General features: G+C 46.1%; 1 protein-coding gene across 4 annotated transcripts in view; it reads left to right on the plus strand.

Moving 5' to 3' along the window:
* TEX2 (testis expressed 2) overlaps window positions 1–16,269 on the plus strand; it is a 100,686-nt gene that overhangs the window by 61,933 nt on the left and 22,484 nt on the right. For all 4 annotated transcript variants that reach the window (XM_045814478.2, XM_087854215.1, XM_045814479.2 and 1 more), the window contains 4 exons: window positions 1,248–1,448; window positions 2,572–2,911; window positions 4,354–4,601; window positions 12,717–12,863. In XM_045814478.2, the coding sequence (XP_045670434.1) occupies window positions 1,248–1,448; window positions 2,572–2,911; window positions 4,354–4,601; window positions 12,717–12,863 (936 nt within the window). The remainder of the gene's footprint in view (window positions 1–1,247; window positions 1,449–2,571; window positions 2,912–4,353; window positions 4,602–12,716; window positions 12,864–16,269) is intronic.

The following is a 16,269-nucleotide window of genomic DNA, read 5'->3' on the forward strand; positions in this document are numbered from 1 at the left end:
TCTCAGGTCAAGACTTAAGTGTGAGACTCCAGTACTCACTGCGGAAATGGCCATTCGTTTGAAAAGAATGAATTCCCAATTGCATTGTGATTTTTAGTACCTCTCTGCTCAGTTCAAAAACATTTATAAAATGAAGGGAGTGAAGGGGCGCCTAGGTGGCCCCTCAGTTGGTTAAGCTTCCAACTCTTGATTTCTGCTCAGGTCATGATCTCAGGGTCGTGCGATTGAGCCCTGCATTGATCCTCTCATTCAGTGGGAGTCTACTTAAGATTCCCTCTCTCCTTCTCCTTCCGCCCTCCCCCACCATGTGCACATGCCCTCTCTCCCAAATAAATAAATAAATCTTAAAAAAAAAAAGAAAAAAGAAAATGAGGGGTATGGAACAGAATCAATTAAAATTCCCTGGAGAACTTTCTTTAAAAAGATCTGGGCCACTGTATCATCTGAGAAAGGACTGTGGGGCAGGTAAAGTATTAAATGATGAATATTGAACATCGCTATGAGAGTAGCTTTAGCATAATTTTATGGTGTGTTAGGCTTTTGTACACTGTCCATACACTTTAATATGTGTGCTCATTTTGAAGATCAATGTGTAAGTACATTTATGTTGATTGAGGGCGGACCTGGAGCATAATTTTACTCATTTAAGTTACTACATATCTTTGGATTTTAAGATACTGTTGAACATATCTATAATACTTAATGCCTAATTTCTGATCATCTGCCTTACTGTGTGATTTCAGTGAGCTAGAAATGGAGTGGTAGGTCTCAGTTCTGGAATGGTAGCATGAGTTAGTATGATCTGTGATATTCCAAAGATGGTTTGCAGGTGAGCTGAGAAGAGGATGAGTTTGGCTAATTTAAGAAGGCCAGACTGGGTGGGATTATTCACCCCTAGAGAAGGTTAGGCTGAAAGACTTGCTGTATTTACATTTGAGTTTCCTGATTTGCTTGTTATCTTTAAAAGAAGAAAGAAAAGAGCCTTTTATTTACAGAAATGGGCATTATCATTATCCCCCCAAATCCAGATTTTTAGTATCAGAAACAGCAGATTACAGCTCCAGATGATTATCCTTCAAGCTCTCCACCTGTCTCAACAACCTCTAGTCACCAATGGGTTGACACTTGCAACACGCTCAGGTTTGGTTTCAGTGTCCTGTATATGGATACCTCAGTGGTCTTCACTTTTGTATTGAATAAGATTTGTGTTTATTCTAATTTTACTCATGGAAGTTTTTCTCCATCAGGGATGGATGAATGAGATTTACAACTATGATCCAGAAACTTACCATGCAACTTTAACACATTCAGTCTTTGTTCGACTTGAGGGTGGCACCTTAAGACTTTCAAAGCCCAATAAAAATATATCCAGGAGGGCAAGCTACAATGAAACAAAGCCAGAGGTTACCTACATCAGCCAGAAAATCTACGACCTTTCAGACAGCAAGGTGAGCCTGGCTAATTTGAGAAACTGAAATGAAAGAAAAGCATTTGGAATCTTGTTTCACTGCATTTTCCTCCCCTCAAAAGGGTGTGCGTGTGTATTTGTGTGTGTGTGTGTGTGTGTGTGTGTGTGTGTGTGTATGTGTAATTTAGGGCATTACCTTTCATGCAAATCACCCAAGCATCTTTTTATTTATTTATTTTTTATTATTATGTTAGTCACCATACAGTACTTCATTAGTTTTGATGTAGTGTTCCGTGATTCATTATTTGCATATAACACCCAGTGCTCATTGCAATATGTGCCCTCCTTAATACCCATCACCTCCACCCCCCAAGCATCTTTTTAAATGTAGATTCTATTTCAGCAACTCTGAGTGGGGCCTGAGAATCTGCATTTTTATGAGCTCCCAGGTGATACTGTTGCTGCTGGTGGTCCATGGACCACACTTTGAGGAACAAAGGCATAACATACTCATCTGACTTTGAGAGTTAACTTTTTCGGTCCAACAAAAAGCTACATGTAGTGGTGCTAGGGTAATAATGAATGAAGACTCTGTAAACATGAAAATTATGGATATGCAAAATAACTACATTGGAGAAGTGTTATATACTACTGTTGAGAATTGTAAATTGTTTGTTATTCCAAAAAGCTATAGGCATTCTGTTGTTAAAACTCATGCGAGTGATCTTTAAGTTTATTCCAAATGACAGAAGTATTTAAAATAATTTTTGTGTAAATTCACTCTTAACTTGAGCTTCCCATCCAGATCCAGTTTGATAAATTCTTTCTTTTTTTTTTTCAAATTTAAGGTTGGTCCAGGGTAATGAAACTTAGTTGATGATAACCTGCTAAATAATTTTTATTACCTAAAAATTACAGATACTTGTAACTCTCGCAGAATTCTTAAACATCTACTTCTGGAATGAGTGTGAAGAATAACAAGTCACTTCTAAAAATTTATCCCAGTTTCTGTAGGCATGTTGTAGACAGGTGGTAATTATTTTATACTCATTATTTTAGTCGAAAAGGCTATAAAGTTTGCGTTTGTGTTTGCATAATATTAACGCACAGTGTGGCCAGTTCTTAATTTTGTATGTTAATTATCATATCTCCCTTTCCTGTAGATTTATCTTGTACCCAAAAGTTTGGCTCGAAAACGAATCTGGAATAAAAAGTACCCCATTTGTATCGAGCTTGGTCGACAAGATGACTTTATGTCTAAGGCCCAGACTGATAAAGAGACTTCTGAAGAAAAGCCTCCAGCTGAGAGAGAGCTGGGAAGCGAGGACCCTAAGAAGCCACCCCATCCTCAGGAGGGAACAAGATCTGGCCAGCGAGATCAGATACTCTATCTCTTTGGGAGAACTGGCCGAGAGAAAGAGGAGTGGTTTAGGAGGTTTATTCTGGCATCTAAACTGAAGTCCGAAATCAAGAAGCCACATGGTGTCTGTGGAAGTAAACCAGGTAATGACATGTGTGCTAAATGCTTAAGTATTTTTAAAGGGTCCATAGGAGAATGGAGAGAGATTCCCAGGTAGGAAGGAAGGAAGCCCACCCTGAACTGATGACTGTCTGCCACCTAAGGAGTGTTCTCATGACTCAATTACCTTTTAGGCTGATCACTGTAACCCTTTGTACTGGATCATTTAACCAGCTTGCAGATGGATGATTTTTGTCTTTGTTGGTTCCTTAGGATTATGTTTATTTGTACATATTGTGACTTCTCTGAAAGAAGAAACTATTAAGAGAACCCTGGTTGTGATAAGGAGGCAGGTGAGTCAGGACAGCATATCAGACTAGTGTTCGCAAGCTCCCGGCCCTGAACATGGTTCTTCAAGCCTGAGATCGCCATAGAAATACATAGTCCTCTGGCCTCCCAACTCACATTTGTACTGATAAATGAGCCTCTGCTCATTTCCTGTCCTGCCCCATGTACCCCACTTGGGCCTTCACTGAACCTCTCAGTGTTCTCCAGACATACTGGGCCCTGTCATTGCTTTTTGCATATTGTCCTCCCTCTACCTGGAATGCTCTTCCCTCAAGGATTTCTTCAAGAGGCAGCCCAGAGGACACTACCTATGAAAGTCAGTACTGGGGCCCTCTTGGGCAGAGGTAGTCACCTCCTCCTTTCTGCCCCGAAAGTCCTTTGGTCATGCTTCAGTTACAATGGTTATTATAGAGAGCTGTGATTTATTTGCCTAGGTGCCCAAATTCAAGGGCAGGGATTATGTCTCATTCTTCTTTTCATGTGGAATTGGCCCAGAGAAAGTGCTTGATAAAAACCTTTGTTGAGTGAAAGATGACAGGTCTGGAATTGCTGTGAGCTCTGGGCGAACAGTTAGCTTTCTGCCCACTTTCCATTTTTCTCTGGGGGTGTGGCAGTTCCATATTTGACGCTAAGTGATGACCAGGGAAAAAGAACAAGGTACTTAACCACGTGGACTTCATGGCTTTCAGTTCCTCTGAATTGTCTTAGAGAAGAATAAAAACTGTTCTAAAAAATGAGCTGTTATTAGAGTGGAAGGTATTTCTCAGGATAGGAAATAGCCTTATAAATATATTTTTTTAAAAGATTTTATTTATTTGACAGAGATAGAGACAGCCAGCAAGAGAGGGAACACAAGCAGGGGGAGTGGGAGAGGAAGAAGCAGGCTCATAGTGGAGGAGCCTGATGTGGGGCTCGATCCCATAACGCCGGGATCACGCCCTGAGACGAAGGCAGACGCTTAACCGCTGTGCCACCCAGGCGCCCCAGCCTTATAAATATTTTTTTTAAACAATCATTTGTTAGCATTTTAGCTGGTTGTCAGCTTAACCCACTGAAGTTCGTTCGATGTTCCGATGTTCTGTTGACTTTGCAGTCCTTCCCCTCACTCACATTAACAGCCGGCCCCTCTTTGCTGCAGGCGTTTTGCCCTCACACAGCAGACACAGCAGCCCCTCGGGGCACTTGACCCACAGCCGCAGCAGCAGCAAAGGCAGCGTGGAGGAGATTATGTCCCAGCCGAAGCAGAAGGAGCTGGTGGGCAGCGTGCGGCAGAAGATGCTTCTGGACTACAGCGTGTACATGTCCAGGTGTGTCCCCCAGGAAAACCGAAGTCCCCAAAGGAGCCCCGTGCAGAGTGTGGAGAGCAGCCCCACGGCTGGGAAGAAGGTAAAGCTGGCTGCCTGGGCCTTGGCTTTTCTGCTTTTCTATTCAGACTCATTTTTGCAAACAGAAGCACTTCGAGGGCTTCCTGTGTACCAGGCCCTGCTCTAGGCACTGGGGACCCAGTAATGAACAAGACACATAAGGGCCTTGCCCTCAGGGAGCTTGTGCTCTCGTCAGGGAGACAGCAAGAAACAAACATCTGGTGGTGTCAAGAATTAAAGCCAAGTACGGGAGGATGGAAAGTGGCCAGACTGCTGTTTTAGAGTGGTGGTCAGGGAGGGCTTCCTTGAGGAGGTGACGTTTGGGCAGAGACCTGACCAAAGTGAGGAAGTGAGCCGTGGGTTAATGTGTGGGGGGAGCCTTCCAGGTGAGGAGACCAACAAGTGCCAAGGCCCTTGCAGGGATGTGGTTGGAGTATTCAAGGAACCGTGATAAGGCCGCTGTGGTAACGGTGAGCAGGGGACAGAGAGGTAGGGCCTCATGGGTCAGTTCCAAGGAAGATGGGAAGGCCTGGGAGGGTTTTGAGCAGGGAGTCCTGTTGATCTATTTAAGTTTAGAAGTGGCTATCCATGGAGAGTGGGCAGGAGGAGGAAGGGAGTGGGTGGGGGGTGCTTCCAGCTGTGGGGGATGGGGCTGTGATGAGGGATAGCAGCAGGTGGTGAGAATGGCTGTAGTTGGGATCTGTGTTGGAGGGGAGCTGGCTGGATTTGCTGATGAATTAGGTGTGGGGTGTGAGAGAACCAGAGGGGCCAAAGATCACCCATAACCTTTGACCTGAGCAACTGGGCAATCGGTAGGGAAGTTCTCGGAATCGTTAGTAATAGAGGTCTGATTCCTCAGTTACCTTTGTATTCTCAAGTTCTCAGACTCCTTAGCGATGTCCAGTGCTTTTGAAGAGTTGCCACGAGCATTGTTCCCACAGCGTAACAATCTGGCCATGGACTCAAGGTCATCTGCAGTAAGATAGCTAAACTGCCATATGCCAGACTCTGTTAGGCACTGCAGTAGAATTCCTCTGCTCCCTTCAACAGCCTCGCAGACGAGATGGTATTCTCTCCATTTTGTAGACGGAGAAACAGGTTCACACGAGTTAAGTAGCTTAATTCCACAGTTGCTGAGTGGCGGCATGTACAAAACCCGATCTGACACTTCCAGGCCCTCGACTGCCTCCACTGCCATTTTGGTGGTCATTCTAAAGCTGTGCTGGCCCTCAGGCCTCCTGCTACTATGCCACTCATACTCTCAGCACGGCGTCCAGCCTGTGCACACAAAGCCTGTTTTTCTCCTATTCAGTAACTTACTGAAGCTTTTGACCCTTCTTACAGTGACCATATCTCTGCTCTTAATGGGAAGCACTTGGTGCCTTCTTCTTTCTGCTGTTGGCCAGTCATGAGTTTTGATTCATTCCGTTGATCCCCTCCAGTGGGGAAGAGGCCCCTGAACCCTCATCCAGCTGACTTTGTCAGGCCAAAAAAGACCGTGTGCCTCTGCTGGCCCTTCACCCACTGCCTCCGCCCTCTGACCTAAGTTACCAACTAGAGTAGGAAGTAGGCCTTCCTCTAGGCTGGAGTTGGGTAATACAGAACTATTCTAGGAATGTCCTGTTTACCCCGGTAAATCCCCTACCCCAAATTCCTTTTCTCCCTGCGTTGTCATCTGTCTGGACTCTCATCAGATTCAGGGAAATCAGGAGGAGCATTGTATACCAATGTAAGAAAATTATCTCATGAAATGCTTGCTTTTTAAAAGAGTTTCTTAAATTAAAAATACAAAAACAAAGCCATGTTTTAGAACATTTCCTCAGTGTGTCTGCATGTGCTTCTCGTGTCCTGTCATCGCTGGAGTCTCTGGAAGCCCCAGGAGAGACTGGGAGGCCCCGATGACCCCTAACCAAGCCCCTTGACCCAGCATTGCTGTCACCCTGGGGTCTTCTCTAGTGCAGACGTCCTTTCTGAGTATTCGGCATTTACCTCTTCAAGCACCAAAACATGTTTTTTCTCTTCTAAGCCTGATGAAAATCTTTAAAAACCACATTGCATTTCCTGGCCCCCTTAGGCAGAGCAGGCAGGGCCGATTTAATCTTGATAGTCTAAGGACTTAACAACAAACAGAAATTCAGGCTTGTGGTCATGCAGGCCTACTTGAGGTCAAAGGCCTTTCGCCCCCATCTGAGCCACCCCAGGCTGCAGCTTCTGCAGTCATTTCTCTCAATTGTCTGTTGGCTGGTGTTGGTATATGTCCTTCTAGTTGCTTCTCCCTGAGTGCTTATCCCGTCTCCCACCCCCACCCTTAATGCAACGATTCTAGTCTGTGTGGGCTAGGAAACCAGAAAGCCAGAATTGTGTGAATGGGATAACTGTCCTTGGAAAAGGGGCTTTGGGAGAAGGTGCATGAGGTCTGGTGCTGGGCTCCCGCATCCCCTTGGCCTGCCTGAAGCAGGAGTGGGCCGTGTCCTGGCTCTCAGGGGTGGTCTGCTAGTTAAGACGCACTTGAATAAGGTACGGATATGTGTTATAGTTACTCTGTAACTATAGTGCGTAACAGCCCCAGAAGTGGTGGCCTAAAACCGTGAGAGTTACTCATTTTGCTTACCAATTTGTAACTTGACCAGGCTTGGCAATAAAGACTTCTCTCTACTCCATACAGCGTCAGCTGAGGAGACTCCACTGGGGGCTGGAGGAGCTGCTCCCAAGATGCCTCACTCACGTGGCTGGCATGTAGATGCTGGTTGTTGGCTGGGAGCTCACTTCTCCATGTGGCCTGGGCTTCCTTCAGCTTGGTGACTAGGTTCCAAGGGCGAGTCTCCCTCGAGAAAGAGCCAAGCAGATACCAAATCACCCTTTATGACCTAGTCTCGGAAATAAGATAATGTCATTTGTATCATGCTCTATTGGGGCAGTTAGCACACCTTCCCAGGTTCAAGGAGGTGCATAGATTCTACTCCTTGCTGAAGAAGTAGCAAATTCTTGGAAGAACATGTGGGATGAGAAATATGGTGGCACTGTTTTTGCAAAGGAAGATCTGCTACAGTTTCCTACACTACTTTGATTACTTTTCATGCTTTAAGGGCAGTTCTTAACTAGTTTTATTTCTTACTAATTTTGCAGTTTGAGCACACGCGGACCTTCTCACTCCATTTTTAACTTGTTATGTTTTGTGCATGTGAAACATTAACATGGTTCCAGAGATCAAAGCTGTACAAAGACCTACTCAGAAAAGGGTCCTCTCCCCCACCCTGTTTCTTTGTTCTTCCACACCACTCCCACTCACCCCTTTGAAGTAAGCCAGCCTCCTTAGTCTCTGATTTATCCTTTCTGGCTTTATTTTCTCTTCTGTCTTAGTCAAATGGTAGCATATTATGGATACTCTTTTGAACATTACTTTCTTCGCTTACCTGTACGTTCTGGAAATCACTCCACATCAGTTCATAGATGTCTCTCCCTCCTCTTGTTTTCGAACAGCTGCCAAGTACTTATTCCACTGTACAAATATTTCATAATATATTCATTCTCTCTTTTATGTGGGATATAGGTTTCCAGTATTTTGCAATTACAAACAATGCTGCAGTGAATAATTTGTGTATGTGTATTTTTGTGTTGTTAGGGATGTATCTTCAAGGTGAAATCTTAGAAGTGAGATCACTAGATGAGAAGGTAAACGCAGATGTAGTCTTGTTAGGTATTGCCACATTCCTCTCTATAAGGGTTGCCCCAGTGTTCATTCCCACCAGGAATAAGAGTGCCAGTTCCCCATAGGCTCATCAAATGTGGACCCTTTGGATGTGGTCAGTAGTGTTCATCCTTCCTGCTGAAGACTGGGCCAGGTTATTTCTTAGGGTCCATATTGCCTCTGATATCATGAGTCCAAGAGAAACTCAAAGGGCTCAGAGACACAAATGAACCTGTATGAGAGAAGTCAGTCACGAAAGAACACATATTGTATGGTTCCGTTTATATGAAATGTCTAGAATAGGTGAATTTGCCGAGATAAATTAGTGGTTGGTTGCCTGGGACTGATGGTGGGGGCACTGGTGATGGTGGGGTTGTTGTTGGTGGAGATGAGACTGGCAGGGACGGTGGTGGTGGGGACAGTGGTGGCAGGGATGGAGTTGGGGAAGAATGGCCAGTAACTGCTAAGAGATACAGAGTTTCTTTGGGGGGGTAATTAAAATGTTCTAAAGTTGATGGTATTAATGGCTTCACAACCCTGTGAATAGGCTAAAAAGTATAGATTGTACTCGTTAAGTGGGTGAATTGTGTGTTATGTGAACTATATTTCCATAAAGCTGTAAAAAAAAAAAAATAGAAGATACAAAACCATGTTAATTTGATCCAACTTTGTTTTTTTTTTAAAGTTCCATATCCTAAAAAGTTACATATTTTGAAAAAAGACTAATAGGAAATAGAGGAAAAATGTGTTAAATGATTATATTTGGATAATGGGATTATGAGTGTTTTCTGCAATAAGTGTGTACTGTTTTTATAATTGGGGAAACAGCTAACAGACCTGGGGGAAGGGTCTTCCGGTGTGCCTTCTCCTGGACCCAGCTGTCCTTTGTGGAACCCTGGTGGCACCAGATTGTGTGTGACCAAACCTTAGGAGCGGAGGCACGGAGCTCTTTTTGGAACAAAAAAAGCTGGGCTGGCCTTGGCCTCGGCCTCCTGGCCATTTGTTACAGGAAAGAGTACACCAAAAAATTAAGTAAATTTGTACTTTCCTCTGGAGGTTAGCTTTTAACAAACTATACCCCAAGAGCTACTCAGACAGTCATGATAGCATCCTTCAGCTTCAGGCTGTCGGACTCTCAGGCCTTTTTTTGGAAGTCATTTTGAGAAAGGTACCCTACCTAAATGTACCTGTATAATTGAAATGCTGAAATGAATATTCTTCTCACATTCCTTCCTGCAGGCAAATGGCAGTGTGCATAGAACCCTATGCATATTTAGTCTTTAAGCTCTTAAATTTTTATGACATTCATTGGAAGTGAGTTCTTTCTGGTAGCCCCGTGAATCCAGATTTTGTTCATAAAGCTGCTTTGATGCATTGTCGGTGTTCTGCTGCTCTTGGATTTTTCTTTGTTCCCACTGAGTCTGTGGAGAGAAGCCTGGAGAAGGAACCGTTGAAAAGCAAAACAACCTGCTTGTCAGTGATTTCAGAAATGTGTCTCCACGTCATATGCCTTTGGCTTGGACAGAAATTGTGAAATACCCTTTGTTTCTTGCTATTTTGTGCTAAACCTGTTTGCTGTGAATATCTAGGCCTGTAAGGAAAGGTTGATAGAGGGTAAACTCCCCCACCCGAGAAGGGAAAGTGACCGATTCTCTTGTGTCTCCTGCAAATCTAAGCAAGACATGCACTGCCTTGTGTGGGCACAACTTGGCACTGCCTAAATACCTGGGGGAGGAGGGCACTGTGTTTACTCGGAAGTCTGTGTAGATAATCTGATGTGACTCAAAGACTGTAATGTAACCTCAGAAACCTGGACCAGATCCCCCTGGGGGGTGGGGCGCAGATGTTCAGGCAGAGAGAAAAGTGATTCTAAGAAACATGTACCACCTGTGGCATGACCAAGTGCCCAGTGATCCCAGGCGTCTGCTCTTAGATCCAGAACCTGGTGGTAGAAGTGTCTTGGTGAGGGGCTCCCAGCTGGCTGCATCGGGGGAGTGTGTGACTCTTGATGTCGGGGTTGTGACTTCGATCTGCATGTTGGATGTAGAGATTGGTTAAAAATAAAATCTTTAGGGGGGCGCCTGGGTGGCACAGCGGTTAAGCGTCTGCCTTCGGCTCAGGGCGTGATCCTGGCGTTCTGGGATCGAGCCCCACATCAGGCTCCTCGCTATGAGCCTGCTTCTTCCTCTCCCACTCCCCCTGCTTGTGTTCCCTCTCTCGCTGGCTGTCTCTATCTCTGTCGAATAAATAAATAAAATCTTTAAAATAAAAAATAAAAATAAAAAAAATAAAATAAAATAAAATAAAATCTTTAGGGGTGCCTGGGTGGCTCAGATCATGATCCCAGGATCCTGGGATCAAGCCCCATACCAGGCTCCCTGCTCAGCGGGAAGCCTGCTTCTCCCTCTCCCACTCCCCCTGCTGTGTTCCCTCTCTCGCTGTGTCTCTCTCTGTCGAATAAATAAATAAAATCTTTAAAAAAAAATAAATTAAAATCTTAAAAAAAAAGTCTTGGTTAACTTCAAAACATATTACAGCACTAGGAAGAACACAGAGGCGCTGTATAGCCATTGAAATGAGTGAGGGAGAAAGATGTCTTCTGAAATGGAATGACCAACATGGATTGTTTTTTAAACCAAAGTTTAATTTTTTTTTAGATGAGACTCACCAACATTCATAAGGGAGACCTGTGAAAACACCCAAATTTGGAGGACTCCTAGAATGTAAAATATTTTCCCTTATATGCGATAACATTAGATTAAAAAACACAGGCAAACTCCCAGATCCCCAAAGAGAGAGACGGCGCATGCTCTAACAAGACGAATGGACAGGTGGGTGCTGGGCAGTCCACTCGGCCCTGCACAAGCTCAGTGACCGGTTCAGACCCCCGGACTCCAGGCTTCAGAAAAATCACACACGGGTACATGCCATAGACCTTTGGGGTACTCACAAGTTATCAAATCTCCATGGGTCAGATCCATGAGCATCAGACCACCTGGGTACAGTCCCCATGGCCCGGACACACAGCTGCCCATCACAGATCACGCTGGCGTGAGCACACACATGGAGATGGTGAGGGTGTCTGATGTGTGTTACGGCTGCAGGCGGCCCGTGAGGGCAGGGCAGATGCACTTGTACAAACCACAGAGGGAAGAGAAAGGGTAAACAATTTGCTTATTTCTGCATTTCAGTTTTTTTTGTTTTTTGTTTTTTGGGTTTTTTTGGTCCTTGCTTTCAAGGCTAATTGTTTCTGTAAGGTTGTCGTCTAATTAGAGACCTCAGCATAAGGCACTGTCTGTCACACCAGGGGCTGGTCACACCACCTTCCTCTCTCAGGACAGAGCAGGTGGAGACCAGGGAGAAGGAGGCTCTGAGTCGGGCTGTGCTGATAAACGAGGGGCCTCAGGCAGGACACTACATGGTTCCAAGTCTGTTTCCTCCTCCCTAAAATAGAAGTAAAGGTTCCATCTTTCTGGGGTATTATAAGACGTAAATGAGGAGCCTGAGAAGCAGTCTTATCAAGGGGCCTGGCACGGGGTCAGCGGCAGCAGCAGGATGACAGCGGTGATCAGCCCTGCCGGGTCCCTCGCCACACCCTCCACGCTGTCACTGCCCGCTTCTGTCTCCTGCTTCACCCCACCGGGCCCTCTCTGGGCAGGAGTCCATCGTCTGATGGGTAGCCCGGGAAATCGGAGACTAACTCAGGTTTGCTCGTGTCCTACCCTGCACACTGGCCGTGCTAGATGTTTAAGACAGATTGTACCCGCGGAGGTGAGGCCCAGGGCATATCACTGGGCTGAGATTGAGGAGAACAGCTGTAGGAATTTTCACAGAATTCCTGAGAACGGGCTCTCTCTAATCCAAGGCAGAGGTTCTCAACCTCACCTGTTCATTACATCAGGGAGAGAGCTTCTGGGAGTTTTGATACCCACTTAATTAAGTATCTCTGGGTGAAGGGCCCAGGCACCCCCTGCGCCTCGCCCAGGAGGCCTGTGAGTTGACAGCTACTGTAAGAGTCCTGGGCCTGGGAGGCTTTGGGGCTGCCTCAGGAAGACCAGCCTGATGGTGGCATGTCCAGGGAGCCTGAGCTAGAGGAAAGCTAGGCAGACATTCGATCGGAGGTGCTGTTAATCAGAAGTGGGTACCATGCTCATTTGGGAGGCAGGGCAGTCTGGTTGAGCTAATTGTATGAAATACTAGCTCGTTCACAGGAGCCTGGCAAAAAAAGAAAACAGACAAAGAGGAGTTTTTATCTGTGATGGTGGCTTTTGTTTCTCCCTTTTTCTATGCACTGACATAATGTGAGACTTGTAATTTGTAGGGAAGAAATACAACTCCCGTGGCCGCCCATCTCTGTAGCGAGGGACCTTCAGTGACTTTGTAAAAATAAGCACCTGTCTTGCTCTCCAGTTGCTTTCCAGCTAATTTTGGTTCCCTTTCTTTTGCCAGTTGCCGGAGGCTCCACCCTCTGAGGAGGAGGAACAGGAAGCCTGGTTGAACGCCTTGCTCGGAAGAATGTTTTGGGACTTCTTAGGAGAGAAATATTGGTCTGATCTGGTGTCTAAGAAAATCCAAATGAAACTCAGCAAAATAAAGGTATCGTTTTCCACATAAGAGGCTTCCAATGCCTCACATTTCTTAATTTGGAAGTTTTTGTGTCATTATATCCTAAGTGAAGAATAACTTGGTTTAAAGCATATAACATATGAGAACAACAACATATCTGAGGTGTGACCTTGGCCATGTGACTCACTGTACCTGGGGACCTAGTGAATGTTCCTGTTTACTTTTTCCTTTGTGTTGCCCTCACTGTCATCCATTCTAGGTGATAATCCAGAATTTGGTTTGGGAAAATGGGAGCTTTTGTAGCTGGTTTGCTATGTAGACCTCTATTATCTTTAGATTAGTAAGGAACTTAAATTGTACTTTGGAGCCCACCCAGCCTCACAGTCGGGGGGCCGCACCATCTCTGCTGAGGAAAGTGCCAGACGACAGACCTCTTTCCCAAGTCATGCTCCCTCTCAGAGCCGGGAAAGTTAGCATGGCACTCTAAATGTGTCTGGGCCTGACCTTTACTTCTGGCCAGATGGTATTTTATTTTGGGCTCTCTCTGCTGAAAAACAACAGTCCTGGTGCTGATCAAGACCCACTTGGAAGTAAGTTTAAGCTGCATAAATATTCCTCACAACTGCCACTAAGTGACTCATTTAATACTACCTCTGCCAACCCAGAGACCTCAGTTAGGTTATGTAGAAGTAAGTTTTTGACCGAGGGAAGACCCAGCCAAGGAAGAGTCCCGTTGGTCCCCAAATGAAGTTGTACAGTCAGCAGCTTAAATCCATGGATCCTTCTGGGTCAGAGATATCTTTGAGACACAGACATGAATGGATCCTTTCCCTAGAAAAATGCACAGTGATGCAGAATTTTGCCCATGACTTCAGAGGGTTCAAGGACTCCAGGTTAGGAAACTGTGAGGTAAGGTAAAATTACATTAGAAGGAAAATGTGGGCCTGGAGGAGCTTCGATGTGACTTTTGTCATTTCTTTGGGTGACAAACCAAGCCTCTTAGGGCTCAGTCAAGCTCTGGCAAGCTCTGCTGGCTGCAGGCCGGTGTCATCTCTTTCCTAACCCCTGCAGAAGTGGAGAGGCTGCCATCAGAGCTGGAAGAGCGGATGTCGAGGCAGAATTTGGGGCAAGGATTCGGGAGGGCTCAGTTGACGTGAGTCAGCCTGTTTTTCAGGTAGATTGAGGGTTGAAACCATTCTGCTAGCCAGGTCCAGGGGGGAACAGGAAGTGGCAGCGACCCTCCCATGTTCGCAAACAAGCAGCCAAGCTGGAGCTCACTCTACCGCCTCCCCCTTTCTGGAAAATGAGGGAGAGCTTGACGAGTTCCTGGGTCAAGATACACAAGCGGGGCTGGCACTCCTCTTTTCCCAAAGACTGTCATGGGCCCTTTCCTGAGCATGAGGGCTGCGGGTCCTGGCAGTGGGAGGCAGAAAGCAGGCGTGCCTCAACTCCAGATGGGATGCTTCCGTCCCCGTTACACACATTCCAAAACAGACAGGGGCAGGGCAGTGTCCCATGCTTCTCTCGGGTGCTGGAAGTCCATGGAACCTCTGCCGTCTTGGAGAATGGTGGGTTCTCTCACCCCAGAAGAAGCTGAGGGAAAGTCTTTTATTTTCTTCTTCTCCCTTTGTTGGACCTGCGAGCTTTTTTAGTGGGCAGATTAAAACTGAGGTCAGAAGTGCTGGAAGGTGAGGATGGAGAAAAGTGGCCTAGACCCTGTAGTGCCAGTAGGGGCTGTGCTCCCTCCACTGCCAGCCTCACACCTCCCCCTGACCTGAGTGCCCTGCGAGACCAGAGGAGACCCTGGATGTACTGGAATAAAGAGAAAGGCAGCAGGATATTACCCCAGTTCTGAACCCGCCGCCACCCCTGCCGAAAGGACTCTTATTATCACCAATAGCCAAATATTCTGGGAAGAACGAAACCTAGTAGTGAGTGGTGGTTAACAGCCAATACAAGAGCCAGAATGGCCAGAGGAGCCCGAGCTGTCCGCTGTGACAAAGGTCTCCCTGTCTCCTGGTTTCCCCTGAAGGCCTGACCTATGGAGAACTCTTTGCTGCCCTTACCCTGCGGTCTCAGATTGTCACCCTCACATGTGATAATGACTCATGTTGTGAAAGAGCAGCCTGTGTGTGTATCTGGTGCCCAGTGATGGTTTAAAACAAGCCGAGTTTCTGCCCCAGCAGCAAGTACATTCTTAGCCTCAGCCAGCCCCTCCCAACACCGCCTTGGGGCCCTCAGTCTTCAGGGGCCTCTTGTGCCCGTGTCAGCAAATGTTGTTATTGCAGACAGCTTCCAACAGTTCCTCCCACCAACCTGAGAATGTTCCATACACCTGAATGTCCAGTTGGGTTCACTTGGGAGGGTGAAGAACATGCAGTGAGCTCTTGTCTCGCCGTGGTGCCTTTGGATGGGAAGAAGAGGGTTTCTGGTTAAAAAAGAGCAGGAGTGACCTTTCATTGCCTTTCCCTGCAGAGTAGCAAGGAGGCTGACCAGGCTAGGGCCTGGTCCTGAGAGTCTTGATTCAAATCAGTTGTGATTTGGAGGGGAAGCGTGCTTAGAGATGTTCTAGAATCTTGGATTTGGGCACTCAGGTGAATAAGTAGGAAGCCAGGCCCTGCTGAGCCCTTCCTTGTACTACCTACTGGTGATTAGAACTCAGCCCAGCCCTGCTGAGTCTTTCCCAGTCCCTGGTCCCTAAGCCCCTTCTTTGTCTCAGATCCCTCCTCTGCCCTTGCAGGGACCACAGGGTGCAAGGTGGGAGGGCTGGGAGGTTGGACAGGAGACTGGGAATGCCATCTCTGCATTCACTCCCCTTGGTCAGTGTCAGACTCCTGTTCCCACAGGAACCCAGCATGCCCCTGACTCACTGGGTATTAGAGTGATAATAATAGACAGTCTGGGGCAAGAGTGCAAGAATTTGGCTACATTCTTGGCCAAGTAGCGTTCTGTAGGCTGATTGGGAGGCCAGCCACCACATAGTATCAATGCCTTAGAAAAACGTTTTCCAAATCCAGCAACCACCAATTCAAGATGCACATTTGAGTACTGTTTTGGTCACATTTTGTTCATCACAGACATCATAACTCTTTAACCGAACCACCCCTGCAGAAAAGCAGAGAGAGAGTTCTCTGGGGAATCGTCAAAGTGTATACCTTTGACAACTGAAGAGGTCCAGCCAAAATAGGCATTAAATCCATGCCTGGCTAAAAGCTACCTCGTTTTATGGGAAATGTTCAGCATATATTTGTTTGAAAAAGCAGTCTGATGCTGGTAGAAAAGCAGGGTGCTCATTACAGGCTCCAGTGTTGTGGGAATCTCACATTTAAAGGTGGTGCTACAGGTTAATGGGGAAAGTATTGGTTGTTCAATAAGATGCCTGATGAGCTATTGGGGGAAAAAAATTAAGGTGTAATTTATATCTTACACTGAAATG

Source organism: Ursus americanus, chromosome 23 (genome assembly GCF_024610735.1).
Source record: "Ursus americanus isolate L20-20 chromosome 23, mUrsAme1.1.p, whole genome shotgun sequence".
NCBI classification, from domain to species: Eukaryota; Metazoa; Chordata; class Mammalia; order Carnivora; family Ursidae; genus Ursus; species Ursus americanus.